At 51.7% G+C, this 18,980-nt stretch overlaps 1 protein-coding gene across 3 annotated transcripts in view; it reads left to right on the top strand.

The window, feature by feature from the left end:
• The window catches only part of C16H1orf198 (chromosome 16 C1orf198 homolog), a 33,594-nt gene extending 15,092 nt beyond the window's left edge, over positions 1–18,502 (top strand). For all 3 annotated transcript variants that reach the window (XM_022553123.2, XM_022553122.2, XM_089897391.1), the window contains 2 exons: positions 12,442–12,954; positions 15,672–18,502. In XM_022553123.2, coding sequence (XP_022408831.1) covers positions 12,442–12,954; positions 15,672–15,728 — 570 coding nt within the window. In that variant the 3' untranslated portion in view covers positions 15,729–18,502. The remainder of the gene's footprint in view (positions 1–12,441; positions 12,955–15,671) is intronic.
• The last annotated feature ends 478 nt before the right edge of the window (positions 18,503–18,980 follow it).

The raw sequence follows: 18,980 nt of genomic DNA, 5'->3' as shown, positions 1-18,980 counted from the left end.
TCACAGAGCACGAGCTGAGCTTCCCGTGCTATACAGCAGGTTCCCACTAGCTATGTGTTTTACCCAGGGTGGTGTATTTATGTCAAACCTAATCTCCCAATTCATTTCACATTCCCTTTCAATGAGAGAACCAGCTTATTTCATGAACAGGTGGGCTGTGTCCTCACCTTTTGATTTGAGCTCTCAAAATCACACTTACGTGATTTAAAGTCAGAACTTTGTAGAGGCAAAACAGAGAGCGTTCCAGAGAGCAAAGGTTACCCTGCTCTGTCATCAAGAGTCAGAGTTCCACCACTCGCCTCTCCCCAGCTGAAGCGCGAGTGCCCACCTCTCTGCATTGTCACGCTCTTCCTTAGGACTGAAAGACGGATGAGGACTTTGGAGAGCTGCATGCAGGAGCTGGGTTAGCCAGGGCAGGGTGGCCCTGACCTCCAGCTGCAAGGCTGGAGACTCTTTGTCATTTGATGACTCTGATGCATGGCGGGCATCTCACTCCTTCGCGGCTTGAAGCAGCCATTTCTTTGCTCTTGATTCTGGGGGTCAGTGGTCTGGGCAGAGCTCAGCCGGGCTGTTCTTCTGTGGGCCTCGCCGGGGACCGCTCATGTGTCATCTGACGGCCGATGGGAGCTGGTTGCTCTAGGGTACCTTCTCTTCTGTGTCCGGTTGGGGCCACATGTGTCCAGCGAGCTACGTGTTGGTGGAAGAGTTCCCTCGGGTGAGAGTGGAAGCCGACAGGGTCTTCCGAGGCTGAGGCTTGGGAACCAAAGTATCCCCTCTGCTTTGTTCTAATGGTCAGATCGAGGCACAGTCCAGCCCGGATGTGGGGTGAGAACATGGACCGCAGCGGCTGGTGGACAGTTGCAGGGAATTTGTGCCATTTCAAATCAAAGACTCCACGCTCTGACAGCCCCGACAGCGGGTCGTCTCATTTGACTGTCTATCATCCACTGGCGTTTTTTTTTGAATTTTAAATTGTGGTAAAATACACATCCCATAAAATGTACTGTCTTAGCCGTTTGTAAGTGTGCGGGTCGGTGGCCTTAAGTGCATTCACACTGCTGTACAGCTGTCGCCACCAGCCATCTCCGGAGCTCTGTCATCTTCCCTAACTGCAACTCCGTTCCTTTTAAGCCGAAAGCCCCCTTTCCCCCTCCCCCAGCCCCTGGCAACCACCCTTCTACTTCCTGTCTCTATGACATCATTCACTGATTTTTTTCAAAAATCTGACGGACGTTGATTATCCTTCCACTCTGGGACAGACATTATGCTTAAGGCTCAAAGGTGAGTAAACACTTGCTCTCGGCAAAGATCCCAGCGTGGGGATGACGGCGCCTGGGGCAGAACTCACAAGGAGGACCACTTTAGCCACACGATCCTTCCTCCAGTCATCTTCCTTCATTCACATGACGCATATTTACATACACGTTGGTAGATACGGTCTCATGCCTTCTGCAGCTATTCACTTCAGCAGACTTTTTTTTTTTTTTTTTTTTTGGCCGTGCTGCGCGGCATGTGGGATCTTAGTTCCCCGACCAGGGATCGAACCCGCGCCCCCTGCACTGGAAGTGCGGAGTCTTAACCGCTGGACCACTAGGGAGGTCCCCACTTCTGTAGACTTTAAGGATGGCCAACTAAGTGCCTAGCTCTTTCTCAGCTCTGACTTCTCAGCCACCAGTCGACCAGCTGAGGCCAGACCCCAGGCGATGACTGTTGAGCACAGAGCCGAGAATCTCAGGGATTTGGGATTTCTTCCCAGTTTTTGCACCTCTGTCTGGGCTCCTTCCTTTGGGCCAGCCCGTGGCCGAGGACCCCTGCAGAGACCCGCAGAGACCTGCAGAGCGTGGACGAGCTGGTGCTGTCTGTCCCTGAAAGGCGGCTCTGACCAGGAGAGGCCTCGATGCCGGGCAAGCACTGCCCGTTTCCTCAGATCCTGCTCGGTCTTCCAGCCTGCCCTCCCCTCCTGAGTCGCCTCCTGCCAAGGCCGGGCCCGGCCTGATGCCTCTGTCGTTCCGGAAGGGAGGCTCCGAGGCAGAAGTGCCCGTCCCGGTCGGGTGAGGTGCCCTTGGTCATCATCTTTCCCCTCACCGTCAGCTTGGCAGGTGTGCTGGGGGCCAGGGCACCTGCAGGGCCCCATGGCGGAGTCCTTTCTCCTGTCCTGAGGTTCCACGGGGAAAACACTCAGCACTTGGAATGCTCCAGAGAGGGGAATCGGGAGGAGAGGATGCTTCGTGCTGCCGCCCCTCTGGGCTGGGGGGTTTACAGGAGACCCCTGCAGAGGCAGGTCAGGCCCTAGCGCCGGGTGGCTAGACTCTGGGGACGCCACGCCCACCGTGCTCGCCTCCCCCCAGGCAGTCTGGATTTTCCCTTTCTGTCTACCCGAGTCCTTCACCCGAGGTTCGGCTGCCTCTTTGGGGATCGTAAGTCAGCTGGGTGGGGATCAGCTCCTTGATCTCCGAGGGTCAACACAGACCACTCCTGGAGTAGGGAGGCCTCTCAGCCGCTCCTCAGGAGGAGAAGTAAGCCTGGGAGCCAGAGCGTCTCCGCCGGCTGGGGTCCACACCAGGGATCTGCAGGCACGTCAAATTCTCTCACCCAGGAGGTCAGCGTTGCTGCCCCCGCCGCGGGCCGGATGCCGGGGCTCAGGGGCGGTGGTAACGGGCAGGGGCGGGTTGAATCGAGGAAGAGGGATTGGAGCTTGGGTCTGTCTGTGGCTAACAGGCATCTCTTGCCCACGCGGGACAGAAGGGTGTTCCGTCGGGATGTCCGTACATGGAGCGTTCCCTGGGTTCCCAGGTATGGCTCTGCCTGGCTGTCACCCCTCACCGCCAGCCCAAAGTTTCTGAGAAATGCAGGGCCGTGGAGCCCCGCCGTGCTCCCATCACAGCATCGCTCCTGCTTGGGGACCCTCACGGAGACCCTTGTCTCTGCCCAGCAGTGAAGCCTCCCTCCCCCTCCCCCTGCCCCTCCCCCGTGCCGTCTCTAGCTCACCTTCCTGAGATCCAGAGCAGGCCTGTGGCCCCCTGCTCTGGACCTTTCCTGGCTCTTGTAGGTGCAGTGACCTGTCAGCTCCTCAGCCCAGGGCCCAGCCTGCTGCTGTGGCCCCAAGGGTCCTTCCCGCCGGTCTCTTCTCCAGCCCCACAGCCCTGCCCCATGGTACCGACCTCATCTGCCTCGGTGCCTTGCCCAGCCCCCTGGCCCCCAGCCCCCTGTGCAGGTCCCACCTGCCCCCAGACCCAGAGCAGATTCCGTTCCTGTGTTCCTCCCAGTTACTGTGACAGCCGGGCAGCTCCCACAGGACCCCGATCTGTGCTGAGCACCTTGGGGGCATTTCCTCAGCGAATCCCCACAGTGCGCGCTTGGACAGATGAGGAAACAGAGGCCCAGAGTGAGGGGGTGTGAGCTAGATGTCCCAGCCCAGTGCCGTGCGCTTCACCCCTTGCCGCAGCGTCTGCAACTGTCCCCCTTCTGTGTCCCCTCTGAGAAGCTCTGCGCTAGGCGGACACACGTTAATGCTCTTTGTTGGTGCGTCTTGTCCCTGCGAGACGACAGGCACCTGGAGGGCAGAGGCTCCTGTCCTTCCCTTGTGGCCTTATAACCGCAGACTCCTGCACACCCACTGTCTGGTGGGTGTCTGGTGGGTTTTCCCCAGGCTCGTTGCCATGGGGCCCAACGGCTGGGCCCTATCCATCGTCTGCCCGGCTCCCTGGTGAAAATACAGGAGCGTCCTCTAGTCCCTGGGGCCTCGCGGTTAGGGGCAGGTGGTCCCCAGACCCTGTGCCCCCTGCCCCGCTGGCCTGGAGGGTCTGACACCCCCAGTCTCAGTGGCTAGGCCGTGCTGTCTCTTCCCCACCGGCTTGTCATCTACTAATTTTTAGATTCTAAGAGTTTTTCGTATCTTCCCCTCTTCTTATTCCTTTTCCTCCTTTGGCGGGGGAGGTGGAGGAGGGTAAATGTTAAATGGTTTGTGAATTTATTAGGATTTGCTCCAGTAAAGCTATTGTATCTTCTGACAATGTTTCTGCAGCCTTCATCTCAGCAATTCAGACCCGCCAGAGGCCGCCAAGCCAAACAGCTAGTTTTGGTCGCCTGCACCCTCCTTTACTGAAATATTACACATTCCTCTCCAGTGAGTGGGACGTAAAAATAGACACTGGGCTCAGTTTTGGGCTTTCTGTTTTTAGAACGGACGTGGCCAGCTAAGACCCAGTTTCCCACATGGGGAGGCTGACACCCAGGCCCAGCTCAGTGCGTAGCCCTGGGGCTCCAGCCGGGGCGCCTGGGACGTAGAGGGTAGCGCCGTCAGCATCGCTGTGAGGAGGGGAGAGGGCTTCCTGAGTGCCCCTCACTGTTCCGTCTCAGCCATCTCGTGTAGGACTGCGGGCTTGAGTCCCCCTCCGGCTTGCTGTGCGAGCTGGGGGCTGCTCTTCACCTGGAGCAGCCTCCTGGGCAGCCTCCTGTCACTGGGCCCCGCTCGGCGCAGGGCACCGGGTTCCCGAGAGCTTTGTCCACACCTAGAAAAACAGACTTTTCCCAGAAATCAGAAGATTGCACGGGAACTTCCTGACTTGCTAGCGTTCATCACAGGCTCCAGACGCAGCCCCCTGCTGGGCTGTCAGGTCGCGAGGCAGGGCTGGCCTCCCCTGGTCACTGATCGGCTCCAGTGTCAGAGGGCCCCCTTGCATAGCCTCAGGGCCACGGGGGAAGGTGAGGTCAGAGACCCTGTCGGAAGCACAGGCTCTGTGGGGGGGTCCAGGGGCAACACGGTGGCTGCAGTACATCCCTGTGGGGAGTGTCTCAGCTCAGATTCCACGCCAGACACTGGGCCAGGATGGGGCTTCAGAGTCGCGCTTACTTCCGGACGCAGACACAGCCCGCATGTCCCAGCCACGGGCACCACGCCCCCAGTGACCAGAGGAAGGCGGGGAGGGGCCAGCGCCCGGAGGGGATCCAGTGGGAGTACTGCTGACCCCCCAGGAAGCTTAGATGCCTCTGACCAAGCAGAACAGGAGCAGAGCCCAGTAGCCTGCGTTTACTGAGCACTTACTATGTGCCGGGCCTCGTTCTAAAACAACAGCCCAGGGAGTAAGAATACTTCGATTTTACTAGAGAAGAAAAGAGTCCAGGCTCAGGCTGCGTCGTTGGTGGGTTTGCCCTTTACCGAGAGGAGCTGGCTTGGGGAAGAAGGTAGCTGTGGCTTCGGGCCAGTGAGCTGGAGACGCCTCTGAAGGGGACCTGGGGCTTAGGGCACCTCCCGGGAGAAAGCACGGGAGGGAGCAGAGGCGCCAGGCTGAGCCCTGGTCTGGGAGGGAAGGGGGCGGCCCAGGGAGGGTGGAGTCACTGAGCAAAAAGCAATGAAAGCTCTCCTAAAGCACAGAGGGAGCTGCAGTGCAGGTGCCACTTCTGTGTGACCTGGACAACAGCGCGTCTTTGAAAATGACCAGGAACCCCTCTTCACCATGTCCTGGTCCAGTTTTGCTGGCGTTCTGGGGTCTTGGAGCCAAGTAAGATGAACTCTGGTCAGGAAAAAGGACCCTTTGCCCCTCTTCTTCTTTCTTTGCCCGCCCCTTCCCAACAGGCACGTGTTTTAAACACGAACCGCAAACCTTTGCCCTTTGGGGCGAGGAGTGGGAAAGAAAGAGACCCTCCAGTGCAGCTGATCAAGGAGGACTGCTTCTTAAAAGGGGGTTATAGTCATATTTTATTTGCAGAATGGAAAACAACAAATGCCTGGGCAAAAAGGCTCAGAAGCTGACACACTAGAACGTTTTTTCTTCTGTAAGTTCTTGTTTTCCCCATTTTCACCCCGGGCGTCCCAAACCAAGTAGCCATCCCCGTCAGCCTGGCCCTCTCTTCTACCAAGACGTCACCCTCCCTGAGGGGCTCTCACGGGGGCTCCGGTAGCCCAAGGAGCCCTGAAAGCCTCCGTGGTTCTGTTGCAGGTTGTCACTCCAGCCAGCTAAGTGCTGCGCGGTGCCCTGATCGAGGACCTGAAGCAGTCCTGGAACCACTGTGGCTGACTTCTCTCCCCAGCATCCCTGGCTCGGCCCGGTGTGGTCCTGTGCCTAGACTCATGTTCAGCCCAGCTTTCCGGGAGCTTCTCCCCACTGGAGAGATGGCTGATCCTAAAAGAGCCTAGTGTTTGACGAACCACTCAAAGTGTTTTCTTTACCCCGCAATTTCCCGATCAATCTCAACTCTGTTCTCTCAGGCTCAGTCCCCACTTCCAAGCTATTTCTAGCACTTTGCTTATTTAAAGAACTCATCATCTCTGTGCCCACATTCTCCCTGTATTTTATTGTGGAGTTTGGAAATATGCAGAGTATTGAGAATGACTCACTCAGAAACAGCCCTTTAAAAATCAGATTAGGTCACTGACATACAGAAATCCTGCCACGTATGGGGATCGCTGGTGTTCACATGGACATCGTCCCTGGCGGCCACTGGCTTTTTAGATGTGGTGTGATGCCCAGCACAGCTGCAGGCCTCGGAATCACTTGCTCCAGATTGAAATCCCAGCTGCTCTTAATGGACTAGTGACCTAGGACAATTCACTCATTTGCTCCAGACCTCCATTTTCTCCGTTGTAGAATAAAAACGTTTTAGGAGAAAAGCCCAACAACAAAGAAAACTGTGCCTGGTGCACTGGATGTGCTCAGAGTCTGCATTTGTTCTGAGCTCCAGCACCTGAGCTTTGGTGGTTTTTTTTTTTTTTAATGTCTAGATTAAAAAAAAATTCTTTTTATTGAAGTGTAGTTGATTTACAGTGTTGTGCCATCTCTGCTGCTCAGCAGTGACTCAGTTACACACGTACAGACGTTCTTGTTTCATATTCTTTTCCATTATGGCTTATCACAGGATATTCAATATAGTTCCCTGTGCTGTGATCTTGTTGTTTATCCATCCTGTATGTAATAGTTTACATCTGCTAACCCCAAACTCCCAGTCTATCCCTCTCCCTCCCCACTGGCAACCACAAGTCTGTCCTCTACGTCTGTGAGTCTGTTTCTGTTTTGTAGATAGGTTCATCTGTGCCACATTTTAGAGTCCACATAGAAGTGATGTCATATGATATTTGTCTTCCTCTTTCTGACTTACTTCAGTTAGTATAATAATCCCTAGTTGCATCCATGTTGCTGCAAATGGCATTTTTTCATTCTTTTTTTATGGCTGAGTAGTATTCCATTGTTTATATGTACCACGTCTTTATCCATTCATCTGTCGATGGACATTTAGGTTGTTTCCTAAACATGTTTCCATGTTTTGGCTATTGTGAACAGTGCTGCTGTGAACATACGGGTGCATGTTTCTTTTTGAAGTATAGTTTTGTCCGGGTATATTCCCAGGAGTGGGATTGCTGGATCATATGGCAATTCTATTTTTAGTTTTCTGAGGAACCTCCATACTGTTTTCCATAGTGGCTGGACCAACTTACATTCTCACCAACAGTGTAGGAGGGTTCCCTTTTCTCCACATCGTCTCCAGCATTTGTTATTTGTAGACTTTTTAGTGATGACCATTCTGACCGGTGTGAGGTGGTACCACTTTGTAGTTCTGATTTGCATTTCTCTAATAACTAGTGATGTTGAGCATCTTTTCATGTGCCTACTGGCCACCTATATGTCTTCTTTGGAGAAATGTTTGTTAAGGTCTTCTGCCCATTTTTGGATTGGGTTATTTGTTTTTTTTGTTGTTGAGTTGTATGAGTTGTTTGTATATTTTGGAGATTAAGCCCTTGTTGGTTGCATCATTTGCAAATATTTTCTCCCATTCTGTAGGTTGCCTTTTCGGGTTTTTTTTTTATGGTTTTCTTTGCTGCACAAAAGCTTGTAAGTTTGACTAGGTCCCATTTGTTTACTTTTGTTTTTATTTCTGTTGCCTTGGGAGACCAACCTAAGGAAACATTGGTACGATTTATGTCAGAGAATGTTTTGCCTGTGTTCTCTTCTAGGAGTTTTATGGTGTCTTGTCTTATGTTTAAGTCTTTAAGCCATTTTGAGTTTATTTTTGTGTATGGTGTGAGGGTGTGTTCGAACGTCATTGATTTACATGCGGCTGTCCAACTTTCCCAACACCACTTGCTGAAGAGACTGTCTTTTTCCCATTTTATATTCTTGCCTCCTTTGTTGAAGATCAATTGACTGTAGGTGTGTGGGTTTATTTCTGGGTTCTTTATTCTGTTCCATTTATCCGTATGCCTGTTTTTGTAGTGATACCACACGGTTTTGATTACTGTAGCTTTGTAGTATTGTCTGAAGTCTAGGAGAGTTATGCCTCCTGCTTTGTTTTTTATTTTTTCCTCAGGATTGCTCTAGCAATTCTGCGTCTTTTATGGTTCCATATACATTTTTGCGTTATTTGTTCTAGTTGTGTGAAAAATGTCATGGGTAATTTGATAGGGATCGCATTAAATCTGTAAATTGCTTTGGGTAGTATTGCCATTTTAGCAATGTTCATTCTTCCAGTCCAAGTGCATGGGATATATTTCCATTTCTTTGAATCCTCTTTTATTTCCTTTATTAATGTTTTATAGTTCTCAGTGTATAAATCACCTCCTTGGTCGGGTTTATTCCTAGGTTTTTTTTTTCTTTTTGGTGTAATTTTAAAAAGCTTTTTTTTTGTTTGGTTGGGTTTTTTTACATTCCCTTTCTGACATTTCACTGTTAGTGTAAAGGAATGCAACTGATTTCTGAACGTTAATCTTGTATCTTGCTACTTTGCTGCATTCATTTATTAGATCTAGTAGTTTTTGTGTGGAGTCCTTAGGGTTTTCTATATATAGTATCATGTCATCTGCATATAGTAACAATTTTACTTCTTCCCTTTCAACTTGGATACCTTTTATTTCTTTTTCTTGTCTGATTGCTGCTAGGACTTCCAATTCTATGTTAAAGAGAAGTGGAGAGAGTAGACATCCTTGTCTTGTTCCAGATTTTAGTGGGAAGGCTTTCAGCTTTTCACTGTTGAGTATTGTATTGGCTGTGGGTTTGTCATAAATAGCTTTTATTATGTTGAGATATGTTCCCTCTATTCCCACTTTGGTAAGAGTTTTTAATCATGAATGAATGTTGAATTTTGTCAAATGCTTTTTCTGCATCTATTGAGATGATCATGTAGTTTTGGACTTTTCTTTTGTTAACGTGGTGTGCGTTGATTGATTTGCGTATGTTGAACCATCCTTGTGAACCTGGGATGAATCCCACTCGGTTGTGGTGTGTGATCTTTTTTATGTGTTGTTGGATTTGGTTTGCTAATATTTTGTTGAGAATTTTTGCATCTATATTCATGAAATATATTGTCCTGTAATTTTCTTTTTTAGTGGTGTCTTTGTCTGGTTTTGGTATCCGGGTGATGGTGGCTTCATAGAATGTCTTTGGGAGTGTTCCCTCCTCTTCAATCTTTTGGAAGAGTTTGAGAAGAATCAGTATAAATTCTTCTTTGTATGTTTGGTAGAATTCACCTGTGAAGCCATCTGGTCCTGGACTTTTGTTTGTAGGAATTTTTTTTATTACAGATTCTACTTCACTTCTAGTGATCAGTCTGTTCAAATTATCTATTTCTTCTTGATTCAATTTTGGTGGTCTGTAAGTTTCTAGAAAGTTGTCCATTTCTTCTAGGTTGTCAAATTTGTTGGCATGTAATTGTTCATAGTATTCTCTTATGGTTTTTTTGTATTTCTGCAGTAACAGTTGAGATTTCTCCTTTTTCATTTCTTATTTTATTTGGGTTCTTTCTCTTTTCTTCTTGGTGAGCCTGGCTAGAGGTTTGTCAATTTTGTTTACCCTTTCAAAGAGCCAGCTCTTGGTTTTGTTAATTTTTTCTATGTTTTTTTTAACCTCTGTTTTTTGTTTTTTTTTTTTTTTCCGGTACGCGGGCCTCTCACTGTTGTGGCCCCTCCCGTTGCGGAGCACAGGCTCCGGACATGCAGGCTCAGCGGCCATGGCTCACGGGCCTAGCCGCTCTGCGGCATGTGGGATCTTCCTGGACCGGGGCACGAACCTGTGTCCCCTGCATCGGCAGGCGGACTCTCAACCACTGCGCCACCAGGGAAGCCCCTAACCTCTGTTTTATTTATTTCCTCCCTGATATTTATTATTTCCTTCCTTCTGCTGACTTTAGGTTTTTGTTCTTCTTTTTCTAATCCTTTTAGGTGATAGGTTAGTTTGTTTACTTGAGATTTGTCTTGTTTTCTGATGAAGGCCCAGTCCCCTCCCCAGGGTCTGACCCCCGAAGCCTGAGCCTCAGCACCCAGCCCCCATCTGCTCCAGCAGTGGAGCAGACAAGCGCCTCAGGCTGGGGAGTGCCGGTCTGCACAGACCCTCTGTGCAGGTCTCTCTCCGCTTTGCCCTCTGCACACCTGTTGCTGTGCTATGCTTTGAGGCTCTGCATGGGCTTTGATGTTTTTTCTTGGGTTCTATTTCTTATAACCCTGAGCTTCAGGGCAGCCTGTGCTTGTGTTTGGAGCTGGAGTTCCTTGTGCCTTCATCATCTTGAGGAGAGACCTGTGCCCATCAGAATCTGGGCTTTTAGGAAAAGTCTCAGCCAGAGAGAAGTGAAGGCGTATGCATTAAAGTAATAGAGAACCATGTTAGCACAGTTTTAAATTATACTCAGTGACAACACGGAAGCGGTGGCTGCAGTTGCTACTCTGATATATAGCTGGCAGCATTAGAAATCAGGGCAGCCCCTGGCAAACAAATTTGGTATGCACCCAAAACCATAATAAAAGAAAGGTTTAAACCTGTTGTAGTTTGCTACTTCACTTCTGGAAATCTGTCTGAAGAAATTAACTCCAAATGGGGGAGAGCTGTATACATGAAGATGTTCTGGCAGCCTCAGTTATAACAACAGAAATTAAAAGCAGCAAACTGATAAAAAGAAAATGGGAAAGTAGATGGTGGGACAGCCACTCAATGAAATATCTTGTGCCCATTCAAACTAATGATTACAAAGACAACATAACACCATTGATGACGCTTCTGGTTAAGTGAAGAAACGATACCCAAAATTATATGCATAACAGAACTGCAAGGTCAGAAAATACGTATCTGAGAAAGATTACACGAAACTACACAAACTAATAGAGATTATGGGAAGAGGGAAAGGTTATGAATGATTTTTTTCTAATTCCTCAAATTTTAGTATGTAGTTTTAATACTTTTATTTTTAAAAGAAGAAGAGGAAGGGAATGTATGAGGGAGCAGAAGTGGAGAGGAAGAGAAGAATGTTCCAGTTTAATTTGAGAGATGCCTGAGGCAGCAGATTGCTCACTCTGCAGGACTTGGGGACGCCACCCTCCAGGGTGCTCCACTGTAAGGAGGCGTTAGGCTTCCGCTCAGTGGTTTATTGGTCAGGACAGCTCAGCCCTACCACTTTTAGAGGTCACAGTGGTTAGCAGCATCAGATCAAGGAAAGTGTTTCTGGGGCACTTGGATGTGGGGTGTGGACCCTGTCCTGCCCTTGGGGGTTCCCCACCTAACAGGGCCAGGACAAGCTGAGAGCAGCAGGGTAGCACCGAGGAGATCACGGGAGAGGAAGACTGTCTTGTCAGCTCGGGCAGCTGTGACAGATACCGCAGACTGGGGGCATCCAGTAACAGACGTCTGCTTCTCACAGTTCTGGGGCTGGGAGTCCGAGATCACGGTGCCAGCAGGGTTGGTCCTGGGGAGACCCTCTTCCTGATTTGCAGACAGCCGCCTTCTCACTGTGTCCTTACATGGTGCAGAAAGAGAGCATCTCTCGGGGCACTAATCCTGTCCTGGGGGCTCCACCCTCATGACCTCACCTAAACCTCCTAAAGGCCCTGCCTCCAAATACTGACTTCGGGAGTTAGACCTTCAACATGTGAATTTGGGGCACACAAACATGCAGTGTGTAGCGGGCGTGCAGGCGGAGTGTGGGATGGAGGCGTGGGAGGGGGATCACATCTTTGCAGCCGCACACAGGCCTGCCTTTGACTTTCTTGGTTTAGTCCAGGGAAGCAGGGTCTGGCTGCTGGTTTTTCCTTCACCCTTGCTGGCTGCCATCGGTCAGGAAGGCAGGGGCCCGTGAGGTGGGGACTTGGTTCTGGGTTTTGACCCTCACTGCAGTGCTGTCGTGCTGACTGTGCACCCTTCCTTGTCATACCCAGGGGGGCAGTCACCCTCCTCAGGAAGGGGCGGGAGTCCCTCCTGAAGAGGCGGGTGGGTGATCTGCCCACCAAGCAGAGGCCTTAGTCGCCAGTCAGATTCAGGAGTCCGAGCTGTTCGTAGCCTCCAGTGTGACAGGATGTGACGGCTCTCAAAGCTTGTGCCGTGTTTCAGGGCTGTGATGGCGGACAGGCAGTGCCAGCAAATGGACAGCAGGCGGCGCTGTTGCTACTGGGGGGACGTGTGGGCCGGCACACCTGTCCCGTTGACCGCATGTGTCGCTCTCTTCTTTCCCTCCCTCCCCGCATCCCGCTAGAGTCAGATGGAGTTCAGCGTGTCCTTCTTGTCCATCCAAGAGCCGAGCTGCAGCACTTCCACCGAGCCCAGGCCGCTGTCCAAAGCTCCTCAGGGCGCGCAGGCCCTCCGACCCTCCCAGGGCAGCAAGTCCTCCAGCCTGGATGCTCTGGGTCCTGCCGCCCGGAAGGAAGAGGAAGCGTCCTTCTGGAAGATCAATGCAGAGCGGTCCCGGGGGGAGGGCCCTGAGGCCGAGTTCCAGTCGCTGACCCCCAGCCAGATCAAGTCTATGGAGAAAGGGGAAAAGGTCTTGCCTGTCTGTTACCGGCAGGATCCCGCCCCGAAGGCCAGGGAGGCCAAGGTGGAAAAGTCCAGCAGCCTGCGCCAGGAGCAGTGGGTCCTGCCCAGCATCAGCGTGGAGCGAGAGAGACCCCAGCCCGCCCAGGCCTGCAGCAGCCTGCTGAGTGAAGCCGCCGCCTCCGAGCCTGTGGGGGACACGGAGGGTGCTCTGTTCTCGGAACCCATGCCTGTACAGGTGGGTACCTTGCTTCAGGCCAGGGGCTCCTTCCTCCCGAGTGACCAGGGCCACCTCACGTGGGTGGGCGGACCACAGATGCCCCCATTTTCTCCTTCCTCTGCCATCCCTCGGAGGACTTCTGGGTTCAGGTCTGCTGGGTTGTCGCTCAGCTTGGCGACCAACATATAGGCAGGAGACGTGTTCCGTGAAGCCGTCTGGTGCCGTGACCTGTTTGCCTGTTCCGTGGTTGTGTCCCAGATGCCCACCACCCTTCCCCAGTTGTGTGAGGGCAGGTACGGAAGGGACGCAGGGGGCAGTGAGCAGAGGACTCGAGGGGGAAGGTGGCAGTGTGGGTGGGTTTTGGATGCCGGCTCCACGCAGGGGCCTGGGAGGCTGGGCTGCAGTGTCGGTGAGGAAGGGACCCACAGATGTCCCGAGGGACATGGGGGAAGTGGCTGGGACCCCAAGCCTCTGCCAGGAGAGCAGCCGTGCTTGTTTGGGGACCACGGGAGACTTGCTTCAGGAATGATGGGCTGCTTCTCGTTTCCACGCAAAACAGGGTTAGGTGTCCAGGGAGGAGTCCTAAAGAAAGGACTTCTTTCTGGGAACAGAGCGAAAGGAAGAGAAAGATGTGAGAGATTCACTGGCTGCAGTGCCGTGTGTCGTGAAGAAAGGGCCCTACAAGAGAATAGGCAGCGTGGGTGGCTTCTCCATGCTTTCCCAGTTTTGTGGAGCGCCAACTGTTGTCTTTACCAGCTGTTCTGCATTGCTTGAGAAAACTCAGCAAAGGGAAGAGAAAATGTTTGGTTAAGGGTCACCCAAAACCAAAATAAATAAATAAATAGGTAGGTGTATTTCAGAGGGAGGCTGTGTTTTGTTTTGTTTTTAATAAATTTATTTATTTTATTTATTTTTGGCTGCATTGGGTCTTCGTTGCTGCGCGCGGGCTTTCTCTAGTTGGGGCGAGCGGGGGCTACTCTTCGTTGCGGTGCGCGGGCTTCTCATTGCGGTGGCTTCTCTTGTTGTGGAGCACAGGCTCTAGGCTCAAGGGCTTCAGTAGCTGTTGCTCGCGGGCTCTAGAGGGCAGGCTCAGTAGTTGTGGCACACGGGCTTCTCATTGCGGTGGCTTCTCTTGTTGCGGAGCACGGGCTCTAGGCGCGCGGGCTTCAGTAGTTGCAGCACGCGGGCTCAGTAGTTGTGGCTCGTGGGCTCTAGAGCGCAGACTCAGTAGTTGTGGCTCGTGGGCTCTAGAGCGCAGGCCCAGTAGTTGCGGTGCATGGGCTTAGTTGCTCCGTGGCATGTGGGATCCTCCCAGACCAGGGATCAAACCCGTGTCCCCTGCAGTGGCAGGCGGGTTCTTAACCACTGTGCCAGCAGGGCAGCCCCTGGCTGTGGGTTTTGTTGTTGAGCTGTGGTCATCCTCTGGGTGTTTCCTGGATTGGGGTTCCAGGCACGTCCACGCCTCTCTAGGCAGATGACCTAGTCAGTTGTCCTCCCGAAGAAGGGGAGCCCTGGGACGGGAGGCCCTCTGCCTTCCATCGTCCAGCCTGTCCCTCCTTTCAGGGTCTCCTGCCATCTTAGGCTGGCACTTTGGGCCCCTCCCTTGCCGCTCTGGTGCCCGGCTCCATCTCCGCCCTAATCTTCCTGCCTGGTGTTCTCTCTCTGACACTCCGCAGTGGGGTCTACTTCCTCCGAAGGAAGCATCTACATAAGCTACGTGAGGGTCTTCATTGTAACGAGACGCAGGAAAGCGCGTGTGTGGGGTTGGGGGCTGTGAGTAGGACAGAGCACCTGAAACCCTTTGAAAGAACAGATTTATGAGTGCACAGCACAGCGTGAAGTGCGGCTGCACGTAAGACACTGGTAGGAAACCAGAAAAAGGAACGTGTGCCTGAACGCCTTTGGCTTTTCGGGCTCTGGCTCAACCCGAGAGGCGGCAAAACTGGGCCTGGGACCTGCTTCAGAGGGAGCCGTTCAGCTCTGTGGCCTCTGCGTCAGCATCTTCTGTTTGCCGGTGTGTGGAGAGCACAGGGTCAAGGCTCCCTCGCTCGGGAAGACTGAGGCCACCAGGGAAACACGCACTTGTGTTAGACCCGGGAGACGGGCCTCTCACCTCAGGCGGCTGGCGGAAGCCTGTGCGAATGTGTGTGAATTAGCGGCCTGTGCTCACAGACGGCCCTTTAAACCAACCCCATGTCTTGTGAGTGGGCAGTCTGTGACCTGAAGAATGGCCCTGGGTTAGGGAAGATCACTCCAGAACCTTCCGCATCATCTGAAAAGAATAAACTTTACATCCTTTCTCCATATTTTTCACTCCCTCAGCTTGGTAATTTATTTTATTTTGTTTCGTCTGTCAGTGTGTGTGTGTGTTTCATATTAGGCTCATATGAAACTTGTAACTTGTTCTCTCACTCCACAGTGACTAAATTTTAACGTGCCCATCATTCAAACATAGAAAAGCTACGTTCTTCTCCTTTTCTCTGTGGGTAGGTTCCGCAGGCTGCCCTCGGACATGCCTGGGGACGGAGCGGGTTACGTGTTGGATCCTGGCGGAGTGTGGCTTGCACTGAGCTTTATTTAACTTTCTGGTTCCCAGCACTGAGGCAAATTGAGGTCAGGGAGCCTCTGAGACGGGAGCAGACTATTTCATTTGGGTCATTTTAAATGAGGTGCTGTTTTTAGCTTATGCTAACTTAGTCTCATGCCTTATTTTGGTGTTTTTGTCCCTTCTACAGGTCAGCTCAAGTAATGTCATCTTGAAGACAGGATTTGATTTTCTGGACAATTGGTAAAATGTGTTAGACGAAACAAACCAATAATCCCAAAATGTTTTCCAAAGTGGTGTGGCGAAGGAGAAGAAGGGCAGCGTTCCCTTGTGTCTTTTGATAGTTTCTGTACACTCTTTTCTTAACCGTTTGGAAACTGGTAAATTTTGCCTTGTCCAGCTTTCCAGATTTTTCCCGTTTTGGTAAGACCAGATACCTGTGCTATTTTCAACGATTTGATTAACAGAAGTTTTACATTTGGAATTTTTAAAAACTCTTAGGAATTCAGTAAACCTTGTAAATAAAAGTTCTGTTCTAGCTCCACCCAATTTTTTCCCCCTCCTCAGAGAAAGATGTTTCTCAACCCTGTCACAAAAATCATAAAGTGATTTCCGTCTCCTCTCCTGTATCCCCTCCCTTTTAGAAATGCACGGGGCTCCTTTCAGTGGGTGGCTGTCCTCAGCAATAATGGTGCTGGGTGCTGGCTGTGCCCATGGGGAGACCTGCCCCACGTGGCGGGAGTCCTCAACGCCACGCTCCGGCTGTCCAGGCTTCCCTTGCTGAAGCCACACTTCTGCATCACGTGCCACCCCTCATTCTCACATCATTTCCAGGAAGCAGGTTGTTGGCACGTGATGGAGGTCGTCTTTAGGCTGCCGTGGTACTTATTCAAACTATTCATCATTGTTTATTAACGAGTTGCATGTTTAGAAGTTTTGTATTAACTTTACATTATTTTGTACCTAGATGTAGCAGTTGTAGGGCTACCACTTTTCTTGGGTTTGTACCAGTTTCCCTTTGGAAGTTCTTTGCTACTTCTGGGGCCTGTTGGGTGTTTCCTGTCCTGGGCACCTGCGGGCGTTGCTGGCAGATCAGGCCCTTCTGATTAGTTGTGTTAGAACCTTCCAGCGTGAAGCTGTCAGGGGCACTGGATGTCCTTCAACCCAAGGACTGGTCAAGCTGCGTCACGGTGGACACTCCCTCAGCCCTGACCGCCAGCAGAAGCGGAGTCGAGTTTCTGCATGGCCCGAGCGGCGCCCCCTGGAGGCCTCCGTGGTCATGGCAACAGCATCTCCTGGAGGTGGACCCGGCTGCCCGCTTGACCTGTGTTCCCTGCTGCTGGGGAGGGGCGTTAGGGCAGCTCCGAGGCTGCCCGGGAGGACGGGGCGGGGTAGGGCGGGCGGGGAGCCGCTACCCCGCGGCCCCGGGCGGTGCGAGCCTGCAGTACGTGCCCGAGCGTGGTCTCCGCGTTGCCTCTCACTGTGTTCTCCTCACCTGGCGCCTTAATCCCTGCGAGTCCTGCCAGTGAGCACCTAGATTCAGTATCAAAGTGTGTCTTTTTACGATGCCTTTCTGTTTCATAGGACCTTCTGAAATGATTTTTAGAATATTTTATCTGGCTCCAAGGTGAAGCACATGGCGACTTGTGTTTTCCAGGAAAGTTTCTGCCAAAGCTGTGGCCTCGCCAGCTTCTGGTTTGGTTTCTGCCAATTGCATCCTGTCCCTAAACCGCATTTGGCCCCTTGGGGTCTTGCATCTGACCTTCCTCCTTTGGTGACCGACGGTATCGTGGTGAATACATGTCCCTTCTGTACTGTTTAAGTATAGTTGAAACACTCAAGAGAAAAAAAGATTCCTAGCACGGCAGTGGGGGGAAAACGAAATCCCAGCCGGGTGCCAGCCCTGCAGGTCAGCTGCTGAGCCTCGGAGCCGGGCTCGACACCTGCCCTCGCTTCCAGCTTTGAGGGCAGTGACCTTAGAACCCATGCTTGCCAGCAGGGTCCCCGTAAGAAAAAAGATGTCTAGAAGGGAGTTTGCATTCCTTGGCGTTGGTGTAGCAGGGAAGAAAGATCTGCATCCCGGGACAGTTAGCCCGAGCTGAGGTGTCTGTTCTTTCGGGAGGTGACTCTGATTTCTCATAAGACCCAGTATTCCCTTCAGGTTCTCCTGGGAAAGGAGGGGCACGGGGACTTTTGAGAGCTTCCACCTTCTTTAACACCATCTGGGGTCCAGTACCCAAGAGTATTCAGTTATCTGTAACAGTGTTGAAAGTTTCGTAGAGGTACAGCCTCCTGAGATTAAATGTAAAACCACAACTTGGGAAATCCTAGAGGGAGTTCTGAAGTTGTGTTGCTTTGCTTTGCTTTCGGAAGCGCAGAAGCGTGAGAGGGAGAGGTGAAGGCCTGGAGGACACGAGCTCATGGGTCTCCATCCCGCCCGACCCTGCAGATTCTCCTCGTAAGCTCGGGCAGCCTATGCAAAGACGATTCCTTTCACTGCCCTCCTGGGAATCTACGTTTAGTGTGTCCAAGTAAAGGAAAAATTAAACTCTTATACGTTTTGCCCCCTTTTTGCCATGTATCAAGAGGGCGTTTCTAAAACCAGAAGTTTCTAGTTATCATTTTAAAAACACACACTTTTCAGTTGAAGCCTAATGTGGTTTTGCATCCCCTCCCTCTGGCCACCCTGTTGTCTGCCCCTGGGGTTCAGCTCAAGGATTCAGTGTCTTGCTTTGGGTGACCGTCATTGGAAAATCTCCACCAGGAGGCTAGAGACCAGTCTCAGTTCTTTCACCTGGGACCACCCCCCCCCCGCCCCCGCTGCCCCTGCCCTCTGGGTTTGGGAGTGCCACCCGCTCTGGGAACAGCAGGGTGTGGTACCCAGCCGCACCCGCCCCGTGGGTGTCACAGCAGCCTCCCTTTCTTTGATATATGTTTTCAAAAATGGAAACTTCTTACTGACTACTCATAACTTGGTTGTATTTTATATTAACAGCCTTTAATAAAGCCATTTAAAGTTTGCTCGACGTGTCTATTTGGGACCTCCGCTGGGGTCAGGAAGCCTGCTAGGATGATTGCTGTGGAACACAGAGGAGGAGAAAAGGACTCGTACTGGTGAAAGGCAGCTTGAAACCCCTTCACCAGCCCACTTTGCACAGTCCTGCCTTCGGCCCCCTGCCCGCTGGTGGGAAGCAGTGGCCGAGGTGTGCAGGCCTCCAGCAGACGAGGTGGGCTTTACCCCGGAGAGCTCTCATACAGCCTTCCTGTGACAGGGAAAGCACGGCGTGTCTTTCCAGGGCCAGCTGGTTGCATCAGGTGACTGACTCAGAAGAGCAGGTGCAATCTCCCCGAATGCTTTCACCTCCAATGTGGTTGAACCTGATTTTTCTTGGAAGACATGCAGATTTAAGCATGGCCCGTCAATCTATTCTGTTCATTAAGGTGCCGGTGGTAAGTTACCAGCTGTAGATTGATGAGAATTTTTAGATGTCAATTTTTA

The sequence above is a fragment of the Delphinapterus leucas genome, chromosome 16 (assembly GCF_059928025.1).
Source record: "Delphinapterus leucas isolate spDelLeu-1000000601 "Yukka" chromosome 16, BTC_Dleu_Yukka2, whole genome shotgun sequence".
NCBI classification, from domain to species: Eukaryota; Metazoa; Chordata; class Mammalia; order Artiodactyla; family Monodontidae; genus Delphinapterus; species Delphinapterus leucas.
Note: the sequence above shows the minus strand (reverse complement) of the source record. Positions and strands in the feature narration are given on the sequence as shown.